Source organism: Haliotis asinina, chromosome 12, assembly GCF_037392515.1.
Source record: "Haliotis asinina isolate JCU_RB_2024 chromosome 12, JCU_Hal_asi_v2, whole genome shotgun sequence".
Lineage (NCBI taxonomy): Eukaryota > Metazoa > Mollusca > Gastropoda > Lepetellida > Haliotidae > Haliotis > Haliotis asinina.
In genome coordinates, this window is record NC_090291.1 from 17,570,921 (window position 1) to 17,598,182 (window position 27,262).

Genomic DNA, 27,262 nt, shown 5'->3' on the forward strand with positions numbered 1-27,262 from the left:
TGGCGTGGCTCATTGATATTCTTTGCATGCCTCTGTAAACATGACCTTGTAATCACTAGGCAAAATGACTGACACTACACACTGGGTTGTTTTACCACATTCCGACGATCATCGTCTATACACAAGGGTACTCTTCATGGATGACAAGGCTAGGCCACATCGTGCAAGGGCCGTCAGTGATTTCTTACATCAGGAGGCACTCTGAAACCTGGAGATACGACTAGTCTGATGTAGGTGTGTTTTCCTGACGACGACCTGTACGCAGATGTATTATTACTGGGGCTTCAACTGCAGTGTAGACATAAACACCGGTAGCACCAAATGAACACTGAGTAGGACCTGAGTAGGTCAACCCCCCCCCCCAACTTCCCACCCGCCTACCCCGAAATACGTCTCACGGAACAATAATCTAACTCACCCATAATCTCATCCAGTGAAGACGTTAATTAACAGTATTAAGATCCTATGTTTCATTAATTCATAAATGGGATGTGAGATACTTGTGGTCTCACATTGGACAAGTGAGTTTGCTCAAACTTGCCTCAGGTAATGGGTACACTGTGGGATTGTTAACCTCCTAGCGTCTCACAGTCAGTATGGGTTATCCGGTGTAGTAATAACATTCTCTGTGCGTTTTGAGCATGCCATATGGTGTGAAATAAGACGAATTGCAAACATATATTTATTATTATTGTCATCATTCAAAACGAGAAAACATTTGACATGATTTGGTACACTTCTTCATATCACCGAGTTAGATATTCCTCAACTTATTATTAAGATTAACTTCAAACCAGGGGCGACTCTTTTCCCTTCTGACAACACTTTCAAGATCCAGTCCCATGGTCCATAGAGTGGTAGTCTACTTTCAGTTGTTGACGATCAACAGTCGTTTTATATTGTGTTGTCCTAATTTGAAGTCTATTTTTGAGATATATGGTACTTGTATTTCTTGATATTATGATATTCAAGTCTGTTTGACTAACTCTTTATGACTAACCCTAATTTACTATGTAAAACACTTAAATGTTCGCTGTGGCTGAAATATTGTCGATGTGACGATAAATTGTAACTCACTGACTCTCCCACTTTAAAGAAACATACTGTATGCGCTTGGTTCTACCACAGCGTAATACTATAGACGATATAGGGATCGACATGTTTGACCGACTAAGTTGTATATAATTATATGAAAGGAAGTCCATAGACACGAAAACTTAGAAATACAGCACTTGATGCATTATAGAAGTATTCAAACAGTTTCAAAGTTTCAATTTGGACCAGTTTAGCCTGTATTTCTCCAACAAAGGTAATATGTAAGTAATGTTGTACGTACATGAACAAGATATTGCGTGTCAGCAAATATATTTCTGGGGTCTAATTATAACGAGTCTGCATTCTACTTCTGATAATCCTCGAAGGCAAAAAGGGGTGCATTGCAAACAGTGTCACAGTATGATATTATCATATTCCAGTAAGATGACTTCGCATCGAGCTCAACGTCACGTTCAACATATTCGCCGTTACGCAGCACATCCAAATATATTACACAATGAAAATATGTGGAAGTTTTGGAACTGTAAGCTGTTATGTAGGGTTAAATAACACATTTAGGGAAAATTATGTTCAACACACAATTAACTACCATTTCGACGAACAAAATTATGATACTGAGAGAGACCGAGCAATGGCCACCATTTAGTCGACTTGATCCTTTTACATGCGCTTCTGTAAGTAGACGAATGGTGTCGGGATATTGACTGTTAACTTAGGCGGGCGTAACATGTTCACAACCAATGGTAGGCTTCGCCATATTTCCACTTATTACAGGATTGGTCGTGTTGCACCTGTCACAAGTTAACATAGACTTTCTGTCATGTCGGAGCCGGACGTGTTTCTGAACGCTGACTCTCAAGCATCCACCAACGGGAAGAATGATCAAGTGAGAACCAGGGAGGTATGGTCAAGGAAGAGAGAGTACATTCTGTCCCTCCTTGGGTTTGCCGTTGGCCTTGGCTCTCTTTGGAGATTCCCCTACCTTTGTAAAAGAAATGGTGGTGGTAAGTGTGACTATATTCGTAAAGCATGTCATTAAATTGAAGAGTTGATTTGTTTGTATCTGGAATGGAATAATGAAGAGAGTGACATCAAAATCAACATGTTTCATTGATTCCAAACGTTGTTTCAGTCTGTCACACCATTTTCTTCACTGAATGAATGTCAGGCCAGGGTTGGCGAACTGGACAACCAGTTCATAATGAACGGAGCTCGGTAATTTTGGTATCAGTCAAATGTACATGGCTGAATGAGAACAGGGAGGGGGACATGTCACATGCAAACATCACCTTTTGTATAGAATTATATATTACGCATAAAAATAATTGTATTTTAGGCCTTGCAATTTTTATTATCAATTTAGAATAAAATTGAATACGTGATGTTTGCATGTGACATTTCCCCTCTTTGTTCTGAATCATCCATGTACATTTGGCTGAAATACCCAAAATACAGAATTAACATTCTGCTCTGATTCACTCTATATGAAAAGGACATGCTTGCGACATATTTCTGTTTCACTGATTCGCGAACGCACAAACTAAATTTAATAAAAATAATGTAAGGCTTGGGTCATTACATCCGTTATTTGATCGGCAAGAGTATGAAATGAAGCGTTATGACCATGCATACATAACGAAATGAATGCATCATGCGTGTGTACAAACGACCATGACAGTATATACAGTGGTATCAAATCAGAGAGAGAGAGAGAGAGAGAGAGAGAGAGAGGGAGAGAGAGAGGGAGGAACCCAGTCTGGGTGGTTGTATGTTTGGTTCGTTAACGCTGCACTGAAAACTTGAATAATGATGTTTTTGTCAATAGTCTGGATCCGATTCAGGTATTCTTTGATAAACTGAAGAATATAGCTAAAGAGAGTGTGAGAGAGAGAGAGAGAGAGAGAGAGAGAGAGAGAGAGAGAGAGAGAGAGAGAGAGAGAGAGAGAGAGAGAGAGAGAGAGAGAGAGAGAGAGAGAGAGAGAGAGAGAGAGAGAGAGAGAGAGAGGAACCCAGTCTGGGTGGTTGTATGTTTGGTTCGTTAACGGTCACGATTACAAAGATTTTATTTTGGACGTGGTGGCTCATTTCTAGACTTGACAAACCGGTTACAAACTTTTCTCATGCTCCAAGCTGAACAAATGGCCTTTGTGGAATGAATTTTTTCGGGTATACAAACGGATCGCCACTGAACTGAATCAGTATGTTGTGTGTCGCATCTGCTGGTCAGGGTGACCTCGACATTCCTAAAGCAGCTGTGTGATCATTGTTTGTTTTGTTCCTTCATGTTTAATAGCAGTCTGAGATTACACAGTTTTTATTTACAAAGATTTTACTTTGGACGTGGTGGCTCATTTCTAGAGTTGACGAACCGGTTACAAACTTTTCTTATGCTCCAAGCTGAACAAATGGCCTTTGTGGAATGAATTTTTTCGGGTATACAAACGGATCGCCACTGGACTGAATCAGTATGTTGTGTGTCGCATTTGCTGGTCAGGGTGACCTCGACATTCCTCAAGCAGCTATGTGATCATTGTTTGTTTGTTTTGTTCCTTCATGGTTAATAGCAGTCTGGCAGATATCTATAATCATTGTAGTAAAGATTTTGTGGTTTTTATTAATTGCTGAACATTACAGACATAGTAATTACAATTTTTAAAAACATTTAATGAACATGTGTCACGCTGCAAGAGTATGTTTAGGTGTGCACTATATATCTGGTACAAACACTTTCTAATGATGAGAAAGGCGGTAGTCATAGTCATGGTAAGGTAGTTAAGCTGATAAGGACTCTGTGTACTACAGTACAGACAATGAGAAAATAACCCTCAATAGGGGTTGTGAACTGTCACTTTCCATGATAAGGAATATAAAAGTTGCCATCATTCACATGAATGTGAGATCTGTATGGGTAGATGTACAGTTAGACATCCAGCTGTATGGGGTGGATGTACAGCTGTATGGGTAGATGGACAGTTGAATGGGTAGAAGATGTGCAGATGTATGGTAGAGGTTGTGCAGGTGTATGGGAGGATGAACAACTGTACATGTATGGGGTGGATTTACAGCTGTATGGGTGGGTGTACAGGTGTATGGGTAGATGTGCAGTTGTATGGGTGGATGTATAGGTGCACCATATGTCATATTTGGGTAGATTACAGCTGTATGGATTGATATACAGATGTACGGGTGGATTACAGCTGTATGGGTAGATGTGCATCTTTACGTATGCCTGCGAAGCTGTACTATTAGCATATTGGAAGATAAGTGGGCTGAGAGATGGTGATCTACTGAGACAGTTCCATAGATCGGTCAGCAGACTGATACACATGCTGGGATTACCTTTTCAAATCCACACATTCTACTGAAGTCCTGGGCCTCCCAACAGCTACTTAGTGGTTTTCTTGATGTGTGGTAGGCTTCAGGCTAACGTTGCAATTAAATGTCTTATTGATAGTGTCAGCTATGCTTTCACACAAGCCTGAGTAAATGAACCATGCTATTCAGTTCCTGCTTTTTGATCCACCCAGGTTATTTTGTCTGACCCATTGTTAATGTGCAGCCATTACATTAACCTCCCTGTTGCATCCAAGAACATCATGACTTTATTCAGGCCAACAGGCTCCAACTTTAGTTTTTAAGTGCATTGTTTTAGAGGCCACTCTCGAGACACTCTTGTAATTTCTTAATAAACCTGATGTACACGTGGGGCCTTGCTTGGTGTATAGCTATAGACATGAATGAACGCATTATGAATCACAATGTTTACATTCCGACAGCGCATATAGGTTGTAGATTGAATGTGTTAGTGTGTTTGTTATGCATGACAAAAATAGTTCCGTCTCAACGTGACCTAATATGGAGGTCATCGGTAATCCAGTCAAGTCGTTAAAATGTCAGGTTAAGTCGTGACGACACAGGTCAAAGCGATATGAAACTAGTGTGACGTACGAGATGCAACGAGTATGCAACTACCCACACGTTGACCACGTGGGTTTATTGCAATACGCTGTGTCGTTATTTCGTTCAAGCTTAATATACTGAAAGCCATTAAATTGGTATTTGTCATCCTAGAACTTACAAAACTTGTATTGAAGATTTCTTTCCTCCGGTACAGATGATGTAGGGATACAAGGCTGATATTCTTGCCCATTTCGAGTTTGACTCCCAGAACATTCCTCTTTCATGAGACCCGTGAAGGTCCCGTGGTAGAATAGGCCTTCAGCAACCCATGCTTGCCATAAAAGGCGACTCAGCTTGTCGTAAGAGGCGACTAACGGGATCGGGTGGTCAGGCTGGCTGATTTGGTTGACGCATGTCATCGGTTCCCAATTGCGCAGATCGATGCTCATGTTGTTGATCACTGGATTGTCTGGTCCAGACTCGAATATTTACAGACCGCCGACATATAGCTGTAATATTGCTGAGTGCGGCGTAAAACTAAACTCACTCACTCACTCACCTCTTTCATGAACTTCGATGCTTAAAGGCACCCGTGGCGAGCCGCCTCCTCGTGGTGGGTGCTGGGTAACGCCGTTCACCCCCGTTGTGGACCCGGGGGAATATTTGGTCCACCAACCCGTTTGCCGTGGGTTGCGGCCCGTGTCGGCAGAGGAGGGGATCCTGGTGGTTGAGGGCAATAGGGGCTTGCAACCGTGTCCCTGTTGCTCTATACACCACTTTGGCCCTGACTTCGCCTAGACGGGTGGTTGAATGGGCCCTTTTCAACCAATCGGCTGGTCATGCCAAGCCCTGTGCATGAAGTATATATATATATGTCATTGCACAAATTTTTATTTGGACTTTCATTTTCGGTCTTGGCGTATTTGTTCATTGAGCTTTTCTAATTGTAAATTGCACTTTTGAAGTTCTGAACTTTTGCCTAGAGTCTTATGCCCAGAAGGCGGTGGCTCATGGGCCAATCTGGTAGATTAATTATTTCTAATTCTTCTGCTGGAGTATATCATCCAGATATCCTTGGTGCTGCAAGCTGCTTTAGCATTGTCCTTGTGATACTCCGTAGTGGGTGGGGAGCTCGGATGATGAACCATATTGCACTAACCATGGCTTATGAAACTCCAACCAAAAAAAACAAAACGTCCACTTGATATTGACCCTGTTGATACTGACCATAGACCGTCTGCATCGACTGAGTATTGGCCGCGTTTCATTGTAATTGAGACTCCTGACAAGACACCGATAAAGCTTAACACCTTTGCTGTATCCAAGGGTATTCAAGGTATTGCAAGGGATGTGAAAAACATTAGACGCTTACGTTCGGGTGCGCTGTTAATTGAATGCGTGAAAAAGCAACAATCTACCAACCTGATGAACACTAAATCTTTTGTGGGCATTCCGGTCACTTTCTCTCCGTACGAAATCTTGAACACGAGTAAAGGTATCGTTAGAGATCGGGATCAATTGTTTGCTGATATGTCGGACCTTGATATAGGATGTGAAATGAAAGTGTGCTCTATGTTAAGCGTACCTGTTTACTTTTTCATCTCCAAATGCAACCAAATCAGTGAAGGCAGGCTACTGTAACATTCCAGTTGATACCTACATTCCAGGTGTTTTAAATGCCAGAAATATGGACACGGTGTAAATACTTGCACATTGTCTGTTGTGTGTGCTCACTGTGGTGAGAAGACACACACAACAGAAGATTGTGACAGTGATTATAAAATGCACCAATCGCTCAGACGACCATACGTTATTTTCTAAACAGTGTCCTATTTGGAAAGAGCAAATGGAGATCAATAAAATAAATTTCACTCAAAATATCTCTTTTTCTGAGGCAAAAGAAAAACTGGTAAAGAGATCTGATCTTCCAGAAAGTTATGCTACAGTAGCTAAAACATCATCGGGGTCTAGCTCTGAAACAACATCAAGCACAGGCTGCCAAACTACCTTGACATGGGTAAATTGTGATTCTCCACAGCTTTTGTACCCTGCTATATCATCACAGACTGAGGAATCACTTCTTAGTACATCAAAGTCTTCTTCTGATCACAAATCATCATATCAGTCACACTCAAAGTCTCAATCGACAGCTGATAGTCAACAAACGGTGAAAACTAAACCGAAGGCAAAGTCTGATGCTTCAAAACAACAAAGTGGCAGAGCTCCTAAAGGGTCACAGAACATAATTCAATTGTTCAATAAATGCGGGTCTCTTGAAGACATGGACGTTTCTGAAAACGTCCATTCAAGGGCAAATAGCTTGTCGCCCTCCAAAAGAGTGCGGGGTATATCCCCAATAAATCCCCCCAAAAGATAGTTTATTCCAATAATATTGCACAGTGGAACTGCAGAGGATTGAGGACTAATTTACATGAATTACAGCTATTAGTCCAAGATTTTACACCTTCAGCGATATGTCTCCAAGAGATATATTTAAAACAAACCGATACATTTGACATTCGTCAATTTAATGCATATCATTGTTTTGCACCTCCGGGTGATAGGGCCACTGGCGGATCTTCCATTCTAGTCAGACAAAACGTTATTCAAAGTCCTATTTTACTTATTACTAATATGCAGGATGTTGCTGTGAGAATTAGATTACATGTAGCATTTACGCTATGCTCTCTTTATATTTCACCGTCTTCGACGTTTGCTAAAACTGATCTTCAAGCTCTATATGACCAACTCCCGAAGCCCTGTATTATAATGGGAGATTTAAATGGACACAACCCACTCTGGAGTGGTGTAAATACAAACACTAAAGGTACGTTGTTGGAAGACGTTTGTTATGACAATGACTTATGTATTTATAATGATGGTTCCAACACATATTTACACCCTGGTACAGGGACCTATTCTGCTCTTGACTTGTCACTCACAAATTCAGAACTACTCAATGAATTTGAATGGTCAGTCCGCAATGACCTCTGTGGAAGTGACCATTTTCCTACTATACTAAAATCTGTAACTCCATCTGATGTTCCTCCATCATCAAGACGAAATTTTAAAAAGGCTAACTGGGCTTTATATGAAACACTGTGTTCTGAAAAACTTAAACCCGAACGGTTTATTGACGTTCCTGATGCTATTAAATGCTTTTCTGATGAATTGAACTCCATAGCTGATGAGTGTATACCAAAGTCCTCTGCAGTGCCACATATTCGCAAACAAGCTAGGAAGGCAAGGAAAAAAGCAGAACATTATTTCCGTCGCCATCCTATGGTGCATAATGTAAATAAATTTAACATTTTAAATGCTAAAGCACGGCGTACTTTTAAACAGAACAAACGCCAATCTTGGCAAAATTATGTATCTAAAATAAATTCTCGGACACCCATGTCCAAGGTATGGACCATGGTCCAAAAAATTAAAGGTAAAGGTACTAAATCTACTGTCCATCATCTTAAACATGGAGATCAATTACTTACGGATAAATCAGATATCGGAAATAAACTCGGCGAAACCCTTGCTAAACACTCTTCCTCTTCTAATTATATACCTAAATTCCAGCAGTATCAAAAACAACAAGAAAAGAAAACTATTAATTTCAACTCAGATAATGGGGAAGATTATAAGGAAACTTTTTCTATTCATGAACTCCATACTGCTCTTGATCAAGTTCATGATACTGCTACAGGAGCTGATAACATACATTATCAACTCCTGAAGCACTTACCAGAATACTGTTTAGAGACGCTCTTATCAATTTGTGATGATATTTGGACTTCCGGGAAATTTCCTTCTGGCGTGATGCCATAGTAGTACCAATACCTAAACCTGGACGTGATCATACGGATCCATCCAATTATCGTCTGATTTCATTAACTAGCTGTGTTTGCAAGACCATGGAACGCATGATAAAAAATCGACTTGTTTGGTACTTTGAAACAAATAACCTCATAACAGATTCCGTAAAAACAGAAGTACTGTCGATCACTTGGTGCGTTTGGAATCATTTGTAAAAAACGCGCTGATTAATAAACAACAAGCTGTGTCTATCATTTTTGATCTCGAGAAGGCATGTGACACAACCTGGAAATATGGCATTTTGAGAGATGTTCTAAATCAAGAACCAACTGTATACATTTCTGCCGTAAATATAAACCTAATAAAGACCCAGAACTATTTCTAAGTGGCACCGCTATCAAAGTTGTCTAGGAGGCCAGGTTCTTGGTACTTATTTTCGATTCACATTTGACCTTTTTGCCCCATATTAAATCCCTGAAAGCCAAATGCTTGAAGGCACTCGATTTATTAAAGGTTGTTTCTAATTCAAAATGGGGAGGAGATCAGACTACCCTCCTTCACTTGTATAGATCACTCCTCCGCTCAAAACTTGATTATGGCTCTATCGTATATGGTGGAGCCTGCAAAAGCAACCTGAAACTGTCCATCACCAAGGTCTAAGACTTAGTCTTGGTTCTTTTAGAACTTCACCTATTGACAGTCTCTATGTTGAGGCTGATGAACCATCTCTTGAGCAGCGACGTATTAAGTTAGCTTTACAGTACATTACTAAACTATACTCTAATGAATCTAACCCTGCCAATAACTGTGTTTTCAATCCCCTATACGAGGATTTATACAATAAAAAATCTTCTCTTGCCCCGCCTCTAGGACATAGAATTAAACCATTTCTTTCTTCGGCTGGCATTCAACTGGAAAACATATCTCCCTTCCGTCTTCTTTCTTCTCCTCCTTGGCAGTTCGTTAGGCCCCAAGTGGACCTAACATTAACCACATTTAAAACATCAGAAACTAATGTATTACAATATAAACAAGAATATAATCAACTAAAACATAAATATAGCAATTATAAATCCTTATTTACAGATTGGTCCAGGGATGGTGGCGCTGTGGCTTGTGCCACTGTCATTAGATCCGGAAGAATATCTTCTAGATAACCAGACAATAGTTCTATTTTTACTGCAGAAGCTAACGTCATATTAACAGCTCTTAAATATATTCAAAGACATCATAAACGTAAACAATATATAATCTATTCAGATTCTCTTTCTTGTCTTCAGGCGATTAAAAAATTATCATGTAAACATCCACTTTTAATTGATATTATTGAATTGTATAATGATCTTGCTACTGGCCAATACGACATCGTCTTCTGTTGGTTACCCAGTCACGTAGGCATATCTGGTAACACAATGGCCGATCTTGCTGCCAAGGCAGCACTCAACAAATCTGTGACACCACTTCTTATTCCATACACTGATTTTAAAGCTAACATTAGATCTTACATCCGTGATCTGATGCAGAAGAAGTGGGACACCCAAGTAGGCATCAACAAATTACATGAAATAAAACCCTATATTGGTTATTCCTACTTGGGTTGTCAGTCCAGATTTGAAGAGGCAATCATGCGCCGATGTCGTATTGGCCATACTAGATATACTTATGAATACCCGTTGAAAGGTGAGGATCCTCCGTTTTGTATCCCTTGTGATGAGAGAACCACGGTCAAGCATATCCTGCTTCACTGTGTTGAAGTCTCCATCATAAGGGAAATGTAAAAACAACTAAGGACCATTTTAACACCGTAAGTTCTCATGTAATTCTTGGATTTTTAAAAGAAATTGATTTCATCATTGAATTTTGATTATTATGTTCTGTAGATAGCTGCATTTTAATTCATGGTAGTTTAGATTAGTAACTTGAATTGTTAGTGGCTGTACCCTCAAAGGGGGTTGAAGTACCATAAAATTATTGTTCTCCTGAGAGGGTACGTAAGTCCCAAAACATTTCGTGTACGTTTAGACTTCCACCGTAACATATGTGTATTTTTAATGTTTGGGTAGATGTGACTAAATTGCTAACAGCTGAAGGGATGATGTAAATCCAACTAGGGTCCATGCAGGTAGCAAAGGCACTGTAAGTCCCCATTGTCCCTAGCATGGTGATCTACCTTCAGTTGTTGGCAATCTATAGCCTGATTTTATGTTGTATTGCCCGATTGTATGCTGTATTGCCCGATAGTGATATCAGTTTTAACTTTCCACGCTAGTTTTAATTCAAATTGTGATATTCTAGTTGTTTTACTGTCCTTCGTCGACAGATTTTATAATATACATACAGTCCTTTCCTTTGTTAAATGTTCTTGTCACAATATGGCTGGGATATTGCCGATGTGACGTTAAATATTAACTCACTCACTCCCACTACTAAATCTACTGTCCATCATCTTAAACATGGAGATCAATTACTTACTGATAATTCAGATATTGCTAATAAACGGGGCGAAACTCTCGTTAAACAGTCTTCCTCTTCTAATTATGTACCTAAATTTCAGCAATATAAAAAACAATAAGAAAAGAAAACTATTAATTTCAAGTCTGATAATGGGGAAGATTATAAGGAAACTTTTTCTATTCATGAACTCCATACTGCTCTTGATCAAGCTCATGATACTGCTACAGGAGCTGATACCATACATTATCAACTCCTGAAGCACTTACCAGAATACTGTTTAGAGACGCTCTTATCAATTTGTGATGATATTTGGACTTCCGGGAAATTTCCTTCTTCATGGCGTGATGCCATAGTAGTACCAATACCTAAACCTGGACGTGATCATACGGATCCATCCAATTATCGTCCGATTTCATTAACTAGCTGTGTTTGCAAGGCCATGGAATGCATGATAAATAATCGCCTTGTTTTGTGAAAAGCGCGCTGATTAATAAACAACATGCTGTGTCTATCTTTTTTGATCTTGAGAAGGCATATGACACTACTTGGAAATATGGCATTTTAAGAGATTTACATGACTTCGGGTTGCGAGGTTGTTTGCCTGAATTAATTGCCAAGTTTTTATATAAAAGACAATTCCAGGTCCGTGTGGGTTCTACCCTGTCTGTTCATTACAATCAGGATCAGGGTGTTCCACAAGGCAGTATTTTGTCAGGCACCCTTTTTAGCATCAAGATCAACAGTTTATCTAAAGTTTTAAACGATTCAGTTGATGGATCGTTATATGTGGATGATTTTAATATTTCTTGTCGTGGTAAAGATATGCATACCATTGAACGGCAATTGCAGTTGTATTTAAGCAAGATAAATAAACGGTGCCTTGAAAACGGCTTTAAATTTTCTAAATCAAAAACTAAATGAAAGTGGTGTCAAATTCTAAATGGGGAGGGGATCAAGCTACCCTTCTCCATCTGTATCGATCACTCGTACGTTCTAAACTTGATTATGGCTCCATCGTTTATGGTGGAGCATGCAAAGGCAACCTTAAACTTCTTGATTCTGTCCACCACAAAGGTTTAAGACTTTGTCTTGGGTCTTTCCGAACTTCACCTATTGACAGTCTTTACGTTGAGGCCGATGAACCATCTCTTGCACAACGCCGTATCAAATTATCTTTACAGTAGATCACAAAACTATATTCTAACGAATCTATCCCTGCATATAACTGTGGTTTCAATCCTCTTCATGAGGATTTGTACAGCAAAAAGTCTTCTCTTGTTCCGCCACTTGGGCTCAGAATAAAGCCGTTTATTGCTGCTGCTGGTATTGAGCTGGACAATATAGCTCCTTTCCGTGTTCTTTCCTCTCCCCCTTGGCAGTTGGTTAGGCCACAGGTTGACCTAACATTAACTACATTTCAAAAAAGAGAAACGAACGAATTGCAGTATAAACAAGAATATAATCAATTGAAACATACATATCACAATTACAAATCCTTATTTACAGATGGGTCCAAGGATGGTGGCGCAGTTGCATGTGCTACTGCCATTGGATCCAGAACAATCTCTTCTAGATTACCAGACAATAGTTCTATTTTTACAGCAGAAGCTAACGCCATATTAACAGCTCTTAAATATATTCAAAGACACCATAAACGTAAACAGTATATAATCTATTCCGACTTTCTTTCTTGCCTTCAGGCTATTAAAATATTTCTTGTGGACATCCACTTTTAATTGAAATTTTTGAATTGTATAATAATCTTGCTACTGGCCAGTGTGACATCTCTGGTAACACATATGCTGAACTTGCTGCTAAAGCAGCACTCAACAAATCTGTGACACCACTTCTTATTCCTTACAGTGATTATAAAGCCACCATTTGATCCACCATTTGATCTTATATCCGTGATCTGATGCAAAAGAAGTGGGACACCCAAGTAGGCATAAATAAATTACATGAAATAAAACCCTATATTGGGTATACCTACTTTGGTTGTCAGTCCAGATTTGAAGAGGTAATCATGCGACGATGTCGCATTGGCCACACAAGATACACGCACGAATATATACTGAAAGGTGAGGATCCTCCGTTTTGTATCCCTTGTGATGAGCGAGTCACGGTCAAGCATATCCTGCTTGACTGTGTTGAATTCTCCGTCACAAGGGATACATTTTTCAATGTCAAAACTATCAAGGACCTTTTTACCACTGTTCGTTGTCATTTAATCATTGTTTTTTTTAAAAGGAAATCGATTTCATGGTTGAATTTTGAGCAATATGTTTCTGTAGACAGATATATTTTAATTCATGGTAGTTTAGATTAGTAACTTGATTTGTTAGTGGCTGTACCCTCAAAGGAGGTTGAAGCATTGTAACATTATTGTCCTCCTGAGAGGGTACGTAAGTCCAAAAACATTTGATGTAAATTTAAGTCTACCAGGTTTTTAATCGTAGTATTTGTGCTATTTTAATTTTGACTAGCATTTCATACGGTCTCCAGAGGCTGAAGGGATGATGTGAATCCAACGAGAGTCCATGCAGGTAGCTAAGGTACTGTAAGTCCCCATGGTCCCTAGTATGGTGATCTACTTCCAGTCGTTGGAGATCTATAGTCTGTTTTTATATTGTTTTGTCCAGATAGTGATATTAGTTTTAACTTTCCACACTAGTTTTAAATTGTAACTGTGATATTCTAGTTGTTCTACTGTCCTTTGATGACAGGTTTATTTATGAAATACGTATCTTCCGTTTCAGTATTAAATGTTCTCGCCACGATATGGCTGAAATATTGCCGATGTGACGTTAAATATTAACTCACTCACTCACTCACTCGATGCTTAAAACTGAACCTTTGACATTCCTCGTAAACAGAACTGCAGTCATGAAACACGTTGTGCACGTCCATTACTTGCACCTAGGCCCCTTCAAAGCACAGGGAATTGTAAAACTGACTGACGTTGAGAAAATGTCATGCTTGACACAAGACGAATAAAATCAGTTTCTCGCTATGGTTAGCGGCGTTTCTTCAGACATGACGATTGTCAGACACTGTAACGTGCATCCAGCTCGGCGGGACCGCAATATCCGAGAGTCAAACTTGCGAAATCGTTTCTAAGCACCTGCTAATACTGCAAAGAGGACAACTGGGACAAGATACCAAAGGATGCGAAGACGCCTTAACGCAGAATTAACGTACACTTTGCATATGGACGTCAACAGATTTATAACGTCGAGAAGAAAGACCTGCGCCAAACTGTATATGAACATAGTCGTTTAGGAAGGGCTAGTGCCATGACCAAAGACAAGTGCTGAATTGACACCGGCCCTTCTACATCACTGGCAGACCATTCCACAGCTGTTTCTGAGAAATCTGTGCCCCCGGAGACTTGCAGTGCAGGGTGAACACACCCGATACTGATTGCAAGTGACCCCACCTTTGTTTGATGTCGTTGTTCCGTCACTGTCGTTGTTGATTGGACATTTTCCGATTAATCCACAGATGTTTATTTAAAACATATCTGCCATTTACACCTGTCTATGTTTGTATTTGTGTGAGTAAAGAAAGTATGAACGTCAAATTTCATTTTTGATGGCTTTGAGCATATATTATAAATACTCATAAAGTTTGTTCTGTTTCGCAGGTGCGTTTCTTATTCCCTATTTTGCTGGGATTTTCACATGCTCCGTTCCACTTTTCTTCCTTGAGGCTTCCATTGGCCAGTTCACAAGCAGGAGTGCATTACATGTATGGTCCATTTGTCCTTTACTGAAAGGTCAGTCACATACCTTTCTGTACAAAATCTGCAAGTCAACAAAAGTCTTTGACTATTACAACTGTATCGCTACTTATGACACGAAACTCGTGGAGGTCAGCACCCTATGCTTGACATGAAAGGTGACTATGCTTGTCGTAAGAGGTGAGGACCCTTACACTGCCTCCATACAGTGCCTCCATACAGTGCGAGACAGAGGATTCTGTAACATGCTAGATTAGATTATGTTGAATTTTTCCGGCTGTTCAAGAAGCTCCCGATTTCAGCTCCTTCATCAGCAGTCAACCCATGGCGACTTGCACATGACTGCTCTATTCTGAAGCCTAACTTTGACGATTTAATACCATTACATCACTGCCTCGTTCATGATTAACTAACACTGCCATATGATAATCTATTTTCAGGTATTGGCATCACCCAGGTTGTAGCCTCTTTCACTTCAGTCCTGCCATATAATCTCATCATTGCCTGGTCTATATACTACTTGTACCAGTCCTTCTGGCCAGTGTTGCCATGGACAACGTGTGGCAACTGGTGGAACACGCCCCTGTGTATCACTAAGCTCAGCAGCAACATATCAACCACTGACGCCTACCTCTCTAACAGTGCAGAGGATCATCGGCTGCTCAACTCTGTATGGCGGAAGCCTAATGTAACGTTGACGGCGTCAGAGGAGTTTTGGCAGTAAGATCTTAGGTTTTAGTTACATTTCATAACGGTAACAAGTACATGTGTGTAAGACATATATGTGCCATTTGACTGTGCCAGACGCCCATGCTTCTGATTTTCACAACTGAATTCAAAGACACGCCCTTGCACATACCAAACACATTCTGTCATACCAAACTGTACGCAAGTCCCAAAACTTTCAAAGTAAAGTTGAAAATTACCACCTTTTTTTTCAACTCTTGGCTAAATTTTCCAACAATCGCCTGCGGCTGAAGGGATGTTGTAAATCCAGCTGGGGCCCATGCAGTAAGCAAAAGTAATGTAAGTCCCCATGGTTCATAGTGTGGTGATCTACCTTCTGTTGTTTGCGATCGATAGCCAGTTCTTATGTTGTATCGACTTGTATAGTTAAAGTATTTTATGTGTCAGTACTAGTTTAAAAATATACACATCTGTGGTAGTCTAGTTAGTTTTACTGTTCTTTGTCGACAGATATTTTAAGTTGATTACCTTGTTTTCATCGCTATGTGGCTGTAATATCGCCGATGCGACGTAAAATTTTAACTTACTCGTCCCCAAACTTTCCAGGCTTCTTCCACATTGTGTGAACACAAGAGTGAGTGAAATCAGATGGAAACATACACTGACACCATTTCAGCCATATGTTGTCTACAAGACGATACGCATTAACACCAAATAAAGTTGCATTATGAAACCTGTTGAAAAAGACTCAGTAAAGGAACTAGAATAATGCAAATGTAGACTTTCATCCAGAACGATCCGTTACAATTGTGCAGTTTACAACAGACAAGTGTGCTAACAGCAGAATGTGCTGTGGATCGCCAGCTATTTTTGGTAGCTGATCACACAATGAATCGATGAGACTAGCTATATATGTGGTACCTGCATGTTGCTTTGATGGATAATACATCAGCTCTTCAGGAGATAGTGGACCTATGTAAGTCAAATATGTAGAAATACGTTCCGAGTATTTCCAATGTATTTCGTTTAAATAGTTATTGATGATCCAGTAGCGAGTGAGTGAGTTAAGTCACTTCGGCAATATTTCAGTCAAATCGTGACTAAAATAAATTCTAATTTCATAAAAAATAAAGGTTAATTCTAAAACCTTGTGAAGAAGTGTCAGTAAAATAACTAGTTAACAATTTAAAACTAGTAATGAAATCTAAAACTTTTCCACCGTATATTATACAACAAAAAGAATAGGGAATACTAGATACTTGATCCAGCAGAGGTAATTCAATATGGTTACGTTTCCTACACATACGAAATACATTACATTCATCGGTGCGTTCATGTATATGTGCATATTCATGCAGACCTACCTTTGCACTTGCCACTGACATGACTATGTCACAGATATCAAAGTTGAGAAACAATAATCCCCTGAAAGTGCGCGAAAAACACTTACAATTTCAAACAGCAGCTTTATCCAGTGTTATATGATCTGTGTCGATAAAGTATATTGGTTTGACAGGTACAACACACTGCGAGTTTCGAGCGGCATTGGCAATTTTGGAACAGTTCAGGTTCATCTCGTCGTTTGCATCCTCATTTCCTGGTTTCTTGCATTTCTGTGTATGATGAAAGGTGTGAAGTCTGTTGGAAAGGTGGGATACCAATGTTATACCTTTCAGACCAATACTCCCGTCACACCTTTAAGAATTAAACAGAAGTACTGACTGATGTACACAGGAAAAGAGATAAAACACCATTCTGAAGATTTTAATTTGTTATAATCAAAGGTGCCTTTTCAACAGATGGCCACGTTAGTGGTGGGGTTGAATTCTATCAGTGCTGTTTTGTTTTGGGTGTTTGTTTATTTAAGTTGTGTTTTTGTTGCTGTTGATTAGGGGTGGGGGGTCAGCATGTACTGTGACGCTTTTAGCTTTCACTGACAGGTTGTGTACGTGACTGCCCTTCTTCCCTACGTTCTCCTGACGGCTTTGCTGGTCAAGTCGTGCATGATGCCCGGTGCTGGTGAGGGTATACTGTATTTCCTCCGTCCAGACTTCTCTCGGCTCGGCAATGCACAGGTTAGATGCTCGTGTAGTATTAATATGATAATAGTAGGAAAGTGTTTTCCCCATCATATTCGACTATCAAACGGAATGTAAGCTTAGAGAAGATAAAATGTCTTGAACTGTCAAATTTCTCAGAAAGGTGAATTGTAAGGATGAGAGAGGCATTTCTGAATTAAAAGGAAGCATACTATTTCTTCTTGGGTTGTTTTTTCGTGCTGAATACGAATCGGTTGTGTGCTTATAATGTAATACTGTTAATGTACGAGAATAACAGTTTTTCATGTAACAACAGAACATGGAATGTGTTTTTAATTGATCGAAAGGTTTGGCTGGAAGCTTTGTTGCAAGGGTTTTATTCTATGAGTACAACCTACGGAGGCCTCATCACCATGAGCAGCTACAACAACTTCAACAACAATTGCTTCAGGTGAACAGGTCTTGTTCTACTGGAGAAAATGACAATGAGATATTGTAAAATGTTTTTGAAAGTCTTATTAAATGAAAACTACATAATCTTTATTCATGTTGAATTCGAAACATTACGAACAATTAGTTCCCATTGTACTATTTATCAGATGTCTGAAGATAATAATCACGAAAACAAAACCAATCATTCTAACAGATCTCTTACACGTGTAGCAGTTGTTTACATCTGTTTACATCTTTTTCTAATTGAGATCTGTTCATTGGTAGGAAACGCAAGCACATTTGTTTGTTGCAACTTTTCCAGGTATGGATCACACTGACGTAATGATGTTACTATTATTTTCTTTTCAGAGACGTAATGCTACTTACTGCCATTGGTGAAGCCAGCAGTATATTTTGTGGTCTTGTGGTCTTCTCTACACTGGGTTTCATGGCACATCAGGCTCAAATACATATATCAGAAGTTGTATCATCGGGTAAAGAGTTTAGTTGTAATGTGGACTCCACGCAGTGGATAATTATTCCCGTGCACTAGAGGGGCAGTATTTGAGTATCCTCTGTCAGTCCCTATTTCCGCCCTTCTTTATAACACGGCCTTTCGGAGCGTATGCTTGCTCCTTTTTCAGGTGAAGGAGCAATACAGGAGCAAACATGCGCTCCGAAACGTCGCGTTAGTCACTATAAAGAAGTTGACATCCATAAGTCTTGCTTTTCCTATGCATTCAACAAGAAGATGTGTTCAGTCTTATGGTCCGTCCGTGCGTTTTTTCAGTGGGGAAAAAGAATTTTACAAAATCTGGCCTGTCATTTAAGTCATTATTCATTAGTCAAAAGTTAAAACGTTAACTAACGTATTTACTTATAAATACTACAAACAAAACATATGGGAACACCCTCTACTGTGATAGTAATGTATAAACTTGACTGGTCATGTATACTCTAAGGTGAATGCATATTGTTGTGCGTAACGGGCACATTTAACAACATGTTACAACGTGCAGTAAATCAACTACCTACATATTCGTCGATTTTGAGTGAAATGAAACATTGTCCAAAACAGCGACACAAAAAAGGGTGCTGAACGCCCTAACACAAGAGACCAGTGCATGTGGAAGACTTCCCAAGCAGCTTGTGGCAACGTTTCCTTTAAAAAAAGTTGCAGACAGTATTTAAGCTTCCAAACTTCTTCAACATGGGACCTTTAAGCGCGAACGACAGAACCAGTGTCATTGCATGGTTACAGAGAGGTGAATGCGTAAGAATTTTTACTCGCCGTCTTCTTGCTGTTTTTGATAATGTTTTATTTCACTCAAACTCAACAAGCATTGAATCCTTTGTTTCACGTGATGTTCAAACATATTGTTTGAGGTGCCCATTTAGTGCACAGCAAGTTGTATTTACCTTAGCGTGAGTAAGTGAGTTAATATTTAATGCTGCATCGGCAATATCTCGGTCATAACGTGACAAAAAGAATTTACACAATAAGAAAATGAAAACCGAAAACAACTTATTCAGTAAAAACTGAACATATTTGGAAGATCAAAACCTGTCGACGATGGACAGTAAAAAACTACAGAATCACAGATGTAAACATAAAACTAGCATGTGAAACAGGGTAATTAAAGAATGATTTACATCATCGCCTCAGTTGCTAGCGACTGTGCTGAGTTTAAGCCAATATCAAAATACCAAATATGCCACGATTAAAGAATGGTAGATGTAAATTGACCTTAGATTGTAGGGATTTACGTACCCTCTCAGGACAATGTTTTTACAATACTTCAACCCCCTTTGATGGTACAGCACTAACAATCTCTGTAACTAATCTACCAATCATTAAAATGCAACTATCTACAGGGCATATTGATCATAATTCATCAATGAAATCAATTTTTTTAAACACAGTAAATAAATGAGAACTAGCAGCGTTGAAAAGATTTTAAACAGTTTTGACCTTGAAATATTGGTCCATTGTGATGGAGAATTCAGCACAGTCAAACAGGATATACTTGGCCGTGACCGACCTGTCACACGGAATACGAATCGGTGGATCTTCACCTTTAATACAAATGTGCAAATCTGCACTGACAACCGAAGTAGGTATAACCAATGTAAGGTTTTATTACATGTAATTTATTGATACCCACTAGGAAGTCCCACTTCTTCTGCATCAGATCACGGTTGTAAGTGTGGAATGAGAAGTGTTGTCACAGATTTGCTGAGTGTTGCCTTGCCAGTAAAATTGGCCATTGTATTAACAGTCTGAATAGATTATGTATTATTTATATTTAGGGTGCCTTTGAATATATTCAAGAGCTATTAATTTGGCGTTAGCTTCCGCTGTAAAAAGAGAAGTGTCCTGTAATGTCCTGGATCCACTGACAGTGCCACAAGCTACGGCGCCACCGTCCTTGTACCCATCTGTAAATATGGATTTGTATATATTATATTTACACTTTAATTCCAGATATCCCTGTTTATATTGTAATTCATAAGTTTCTGATTTAAAAAAATGTAGTTAGTGCAGCTCACCACAATTTTGATTATACATGACTATCAAGGTTTAGAGTGTTCCCATACTTTTTGTTTGTAGTATATTATTCTTTAATATATGTCCATAGTAATAATGCTATTTTCATTGATCATTGTCTCGTCGATACTTCTATGGATATTGATCAGGATGCCTTCAGGTAACACACGTTTTCGTTGTTATTAAGACAACAGTGATCAATTCATATAACGTTCTTAGGATAATACCCTTGGGAATGTTATTTGGCAACAATCAAGATTATCTTCTAGCGTTGACGTTTTGAATTGGGTAGGTACTATGTGTCCAACCTAAGATGCCTAAACTCAATCACCTTTCGACACTGCGTCCACACATGCTAAAGGGCAATGGTTTGTATTCATATCAGGTAGCATCTACACGGTGATGTTCTGTGACTGAATGGCAAAAGTGTTCGTTCGTTCATTGAAGACTCAGTTCAATCACTCGGGGATGATGGCTGAGTAGGATATATTCCCGACGTTGTATTGATGGAGCAATCCTAAACATTGTACCTCAATCAATTCACAAATATCTCAATGCCTTATGATTGTCTGAGTGAGTTAGTTAAGATTTATAGTCACGTCAGCAATATTTCAGCCAAGTCGTGACAAATTACAAATTAAAAATACATGTAAATAACGTATGAAAAATGTCCACAAGGGACAGAAAAATAACTAGACTGGGAATAAAAAAACTAGCCACTGTAAAATTAATCACTTCTTTGATCAGTACAATGTATGAAAAATGGGCAAAAGGTCACAGCAGCTGAGGGCAGGTCACCAAACTAGGGACCGTAGAATGTCGTATGAAAACAACGTATGCATATGTCATGACTATATGTTATACAGCCTCTACTAAATCAGCAACTGTTTGTACCAGGTTCTGGGCTAGGGTTCATCATCTATCCTGAAGCAATTGCCCAGCTACCATTCTCTCAGATGTGGGCAGTGCTCTTCTTCATCATGCTGTTGACAATTGGAATAGATTCCGTGGTAAATATCCTTTAGACTATAAGCGTTAACCAGTAGAACGTGTCTTGCAAACGTTTGGTTGTAGTAAACATTTCAAGCCAAAGTCATTGGACCTTTTCATCAAACATGTTCGTCACGGTTTGGCTGAAAAATTGCCGACTTGACGCTAAATATTAACCTACTCGCTCACTAACTGGACCATTTCTTTACTTGAACGTATGTCTTTTGTCCCATGTGGTTATAGGTCTTGCTATTTGTTGGTACAGTATGTTGGCTGTCGTTACTTCTGACAGGCAATCTGACTGGCCAGCACTTTTGTGCACAAAACACACTCCAGTTTTTTCAGCCACGTGAAGTTGTAGTTTACATTATTAAACAATAAGATTGTCAGAGGTCCTAAAGCCCGTCGCTGACGACCTAGTTGTGTATACTTCCGGCACAGCAACTCGGTCTTTGGCGATTTAATAAAAAACAAGTGCATCCCCTCGACTATCCTGTGTATATCCCCCCACACACATCGGACATGTGGACAGAAGCTTTTGATACTCCTGGAACTTTTAAAATACGATATATTCAATGACTAGTGCGTAATTGTCCAGTTTTCGATCACGTCGCTGTGATTTGGTGATGCTCCTTAACAGGTTATATAGTAAGAGGGTTGGATAGTAAATCGGGACTTAGTTTATCCATTTTCAGACCCGCGGTGGGCGCCTGTGGTGAAGTGCGACATTGTTATTTACACAACACGTACAGAGAAAGACTTGTCTATTGACACACGAGGTGGTATAAACCAATCTAAGAGATTTCACATCATAATATCTTTACTTCTTGTATTCAGTGTAAATATATACAGACTACAAATATGCATTTTTTTACAGTTTGGGATCTTGGAAACAGTAATAGCTGCTATCATAGAAACGTACCCAAAAGTCCTTCAGCACAGAAGAGTGTATGTCACTGCTGGAGTATGTCTACTCAACTTTGCAATTTCCATCCCCTATGCAACTCAAGTAAGGCTCTTTGAACAAGTAACATGCATTATATATTGCTTTTATAAATCACTTTCTGAGGGTTTATTTGGGAGTTCGAGGCTTCAAAAAATGGATTTGCACTGGAGTGAACCCTTTGCTAAAGGTATATCCAAAAAATATATGTCACCCGAGGAACCGAGCACTGTGACTTGTAAACACGCAGAGGTCTGTGGCGTTGGGAAACATACAAACTTGTGGACGAGGTAACTGTTTCAGAACAAGTGAAGCGTAGGGAATATCGTTCTCCATTTCTATATTACCAGAAAATAAAGTGGTATGATATATTACAGGCTAGATCGCACCACAACTATCAGAATGAGAGGCGTTTCCTACTTTTTCCATAATGGGAGATAAGTTAGTATGCGTAGTATTCACTGATATACATTTACTGTCTTATTCCAATATTTTGACAACAATGTTGATTTTCATGTATGTATTTTGCAGTTTCCTATTTAGTTGCAGATTATTTTCTTGATCTAGTGTACGGATTTCGTGTTTTTGTACTCGATTATTCGAGGTCATATCCTCATTCGAATGAGAACTATTCGTGTAACTTTTGATCGGATTTGAACCTCCTCCAAAAACACCACTGCTTTAATTTTGTGACACTCATCAGTTTATAAGTTATGACGTTTAGTGAATTTTGTCGATGGCATTTGTTTTTCCTTTGTTCTTGCAGGGCGGTGTGTACCTGTTTCAGCTATTAGACTGGTATGCGTCCTCGTTCAACGTACTGATCGTTGGATGTCTGGAGTGTGTCGCCATTAATTGGATCTATGGTAAGTCTGAGTTTAGGGAGATGGTTACCCAGAATAGCACATTTATCACCACGGGCTCTGTACATACAGATAAGGGAAATTTCAAACTTAATTTCAGTGCAATATTACTGGGTTGTGCGTGAGTTCTTAGACACATTTCAAAGCTTTCGACGTAGCTAGATGATATCTCTGGGGTATTTTTAATGACAAACATTCCTAGAGGCCTTTGTAGTAAAAACAATTACTTCAAAAGTTTTGCATTTCCCTATGATGTCAACATTACATATCATGCATATGATGAACCTTTCCACAGGTTCGGAGAGATTTAGTAACGATGTTGAGATGATGATGGGAAGACGTTATCCATGGGTGCTGAAAGTTTTGTCTTCCTACTTCACCCCTGTCATCCTCTTTGTAAGTTCAACTTCATATTTATCACATTTAAGTAATGCTTTCTTTCAATAGTGCTGAGTGTCACAAGTATTGCTCCCAAAGCGTCATGCCTCCAACACTGAGATGCATTTGTTCATTATTGAGTTATACGTTATCTTGTACCAGCTGATGTGAGTACACAAGTGATTCGTTTGTGGTGAATGTAATAGAAAAGCATCTGGAATACAGATCGGAGATAAATATTGCTAAGTGCTAAGATACAGAGGGTTACATGGCGGTCTACATGTCAGGTTCCGTCGACTGGCTACAGACAATTGACAAGGAAAGTCGTGTAATCGAGTGACAACACTGCTGCGCTCTTCATGTAGGGGCTCACGATTCCTTGTGCAGAGGTGTGCTGGTCAGAAGGATCACAAACGTATAATCTTGGCTCCGAAACCCAGTTGGCATTGAATCTGTTTTTTTTTTGTTTTCGTTTTACCAAATCGTCAGTCAACCCCGGTTTTATTTTCGCATCTGCAAATTTTCCGTGAAATATGTTATCCTGTTCAGGCCAAACCACTCATAGCTTACTTAATGTACTGTTTATCCCTCACAGGCGTCCCTGATTCTTTCCCTGTTTGTCTACAACCCTCCAAGCTACGGCGAGTACATATACCCTGAATACGCAAAGGTGATTGGAATCTTAATGGCCGTTGTGATGTCATTGCCAATACCTGTCATGTTGGTATACCAGTTCATCAAGCAGGAAGGAACATTTCTTGAGGTAACGAAACGTCGTGTGCAGGATATGGATAAACATATATGATGTATGTTTCAAAAGTTCGTGTTAGGTACTAATATTAATTAATATTATATCTACACGGTTGAAACAGTCGTAGCAGTCACGAAGCCTTCAAAATGTTTGCGTAGACATGAGGATATTTCCACTTTAATGAACAATGAAGTGCATTGTTGGCCATTTGGACATGTTCCTGTATTTTGTTCATTTCGTTGGGCAGGATATTGCCACACTTTCACGTCACATCGGCATTATTTCAGCCATATCGACGAACAATCATACACTGAAAATAAATATATTTATACTTCCTAAGGAACTAGATTATAACACATTAATTAAACTAGTTTGAGCTTTATGTATAATGCTTAATCATTTCCCAGCAACACAATATAAAATCAGTCTATAGATCGCCAACAACTGAAGGAAGATCACCATACTAGACTAGATAACGTAGGGGCTTTGATTACTTTTGCTGTCTGAATGGGCCCTACCTGTATTAACATCATCGCTTCAGCTGTTGGTGATTTTTTAACACGTTTGTCATAAATTAAATCAACCAAACGTCTACAAGTAAACCTCCGGCAAGTACATCTATGCATTGGTGTGGTCCTAAATACCCTCTTCGGTGGAAAAATATTCTACGCAACTTCAACCACCTCGAGAGCGCAGCAACACACAAAGTTATTAATTCATTCCACCGAATTTAAAACGAACGTATTAATTACAGTACATCAGAATGTATTAATCAAATTAGATTCCGGTTAAACACCAAGAACTAATGAGAACTTAAATGAGGAAGATCCTTTAAAGATGAAATTGTAAAATCCCTTGTAATGGTTGATAAACATATACCTGGTAACATGTTGTCGGAAATGTGCAGTGGACTTATGAGTTCAACTTTATCGTCAAATGTCAGTTCACGTGTGTTACACGATTCAAGGTCAATGCCGAGTGTAACTATATATGGCTGTATGACAGCCAGCACTCCCTTCCACATACCCCTGTCAGCCTCCAGTCTTCGTGTAAAGCAGCTTCCATTTCCGCTAGGTTCTGTACAGAAGAATCCTTTTGTTGCACACGATGACAGTCATCTCCAAGATATTCTCAAACGGGTTGAGATCGTGGTTCATTCAGTCGTGAGATATGTGAGGATTGTTGGTATTACATAACTTAGGTCTTTGTATATATTTGCTTACTTTGCTGAGACAGGGTTTTGTTCATTTAACAGCGTCTCCGCCTCGCAAGTTCTCCGTCAACTGACTGGGGTCCACTCCTGCCTGAGGACAAAGAACGGTATCTTCAGAAGATGCACTGTCAGGCAGAACCTCTTATCTTGACAGGCAACTCACATGACGCCGACGAAAACACACAGGAAACCCAGGGATGTGTTATTACTGAAGCATAGTCTTACATTGTATGCTCATTCACCATGTTTTAAGTATTCCTTAGTATTTCTAACACAGTATTGTGCCACTGTGTGCAATAGTGCAACAGTAGGTCGTTCAGATATGCATGGCACCAGTTTTATACACACGTATACCTGTATGAAAACGTCATTTCCTCTTTCTCATCATCATCATTGATTGCCATTTGTGTTATGAAGTAGTCAGTGAACGTATGATCCTCCTAGCCACTGGAATTGTACATGCTTTCTTTTATACATTTGTATGTGGTGGTGGTGGTTAACAACCAATAAAATATCCATGCTTGTGGTGATGGTGATATTGTTTTCTTTGCTGTGTAATGGAACTAAATCCTGCTCTGTTACTACAAATGCCCAGGCATTCCGCTTTAATTCGAGATCTGGTACCCGATTCTATATGGACAACTCGTGCAAGAAGTGTTGCAACCTGTTTTGCTTTGTGGGTGATGACTATGGGCAAACGGAGATACTCCAAGTAGAAGAAAACGCAAAATCTACGTATGTGCTAGAACATACATTAAATTCAGTGTAACGTTCTTTAAGTGAGTACGTGAGTGAGTTAATATTTATCAGCACATCGGCAATGTTGCAGCAATATCGTGACGAAAGCAATTAATTCTTACACTGGATATCAAGAAAATAAGAAACTAAACCCTGCTGAAGAAGAGGAGTAAAATCACGAGAATGTCACAGATGTCCATTTAAAATCGGTGAGTTAAAATTTACACTTTGGCCATATTACAGCCATGTCGTGAATACATCAGTATATATAGATTAACAATAATTCAAGACAGATTTACAACCCTGTCAACAAAGGATAGTAAAATAACTACAATATCACAGAAATACATGTAAAACTAGTAATTAAATCTAAAATAGTTTAACTATATGGGACAACACAACTTAAAAATAGGCTATAGATCGCCAACAACTAAAGGCAGGTCACCATACTAGGGACCATGGGGACTTACAATGCCTTTGCTACCTGAATGGACCCTAGATGGATTGGCATCATCCCTTGGCGAGTGTAAGAAATGTAAGCCAAAATTAAAATAACAAGAATTCTTCATTAAAAAATCATGGCATGTTTACACTGACGTTTGGGGACTCACGTACCCTCTCAGGGGAACAATGATTTTACAGTACTTCACCCCCATGAAACCAATTTCCTTTAAAACACAATAATTAAATGAGAACTAATATAACAGGGTTAAAAAGATCC

At 39.2% G+C, this 27,262-nt stretch overlaps 1 protein-coding gene across 1 annotated transcript; it reads left to right on the forward strand.

The window, feature by feature from the left end:
* The first annotated feature begins 1,868 nt into the window (after positions 1-1,868).
* LOC137257624 (sodium- and chloride-dependent glycine transporter 2-like) lies at positions 1,869-26,333 on the forward strand. The gene is made up of 13 exons (XM_067794953.1): positions 1,869-2,060; positions 14,864-14,995; positions 15,400-15,679; positions 17,163-17,295; positions 17,587-17,721; positions 18,033-18,136; positions 18,487-18,611; positions 21,563-21,675; positions 22,533-22,664; positions 23,365-23,464; positions 23,757-23,857; positions 24,435-24,602; positions 25,846-26,333. The coding sequence occupies exons 1-13, from the start codon at positions 1,877-1,879 to the stop codon at positions 26,020-26,022; spliced, it is 1,884 nt and encodes a 627-aa protein (XP_067651054.1). The 5' UTR covers positions 1,869-1,876; the 3' UTR covers positions 26,023-26,333.
* Positions 26,334-27,262: the final 929 nt, after the last annotated feature.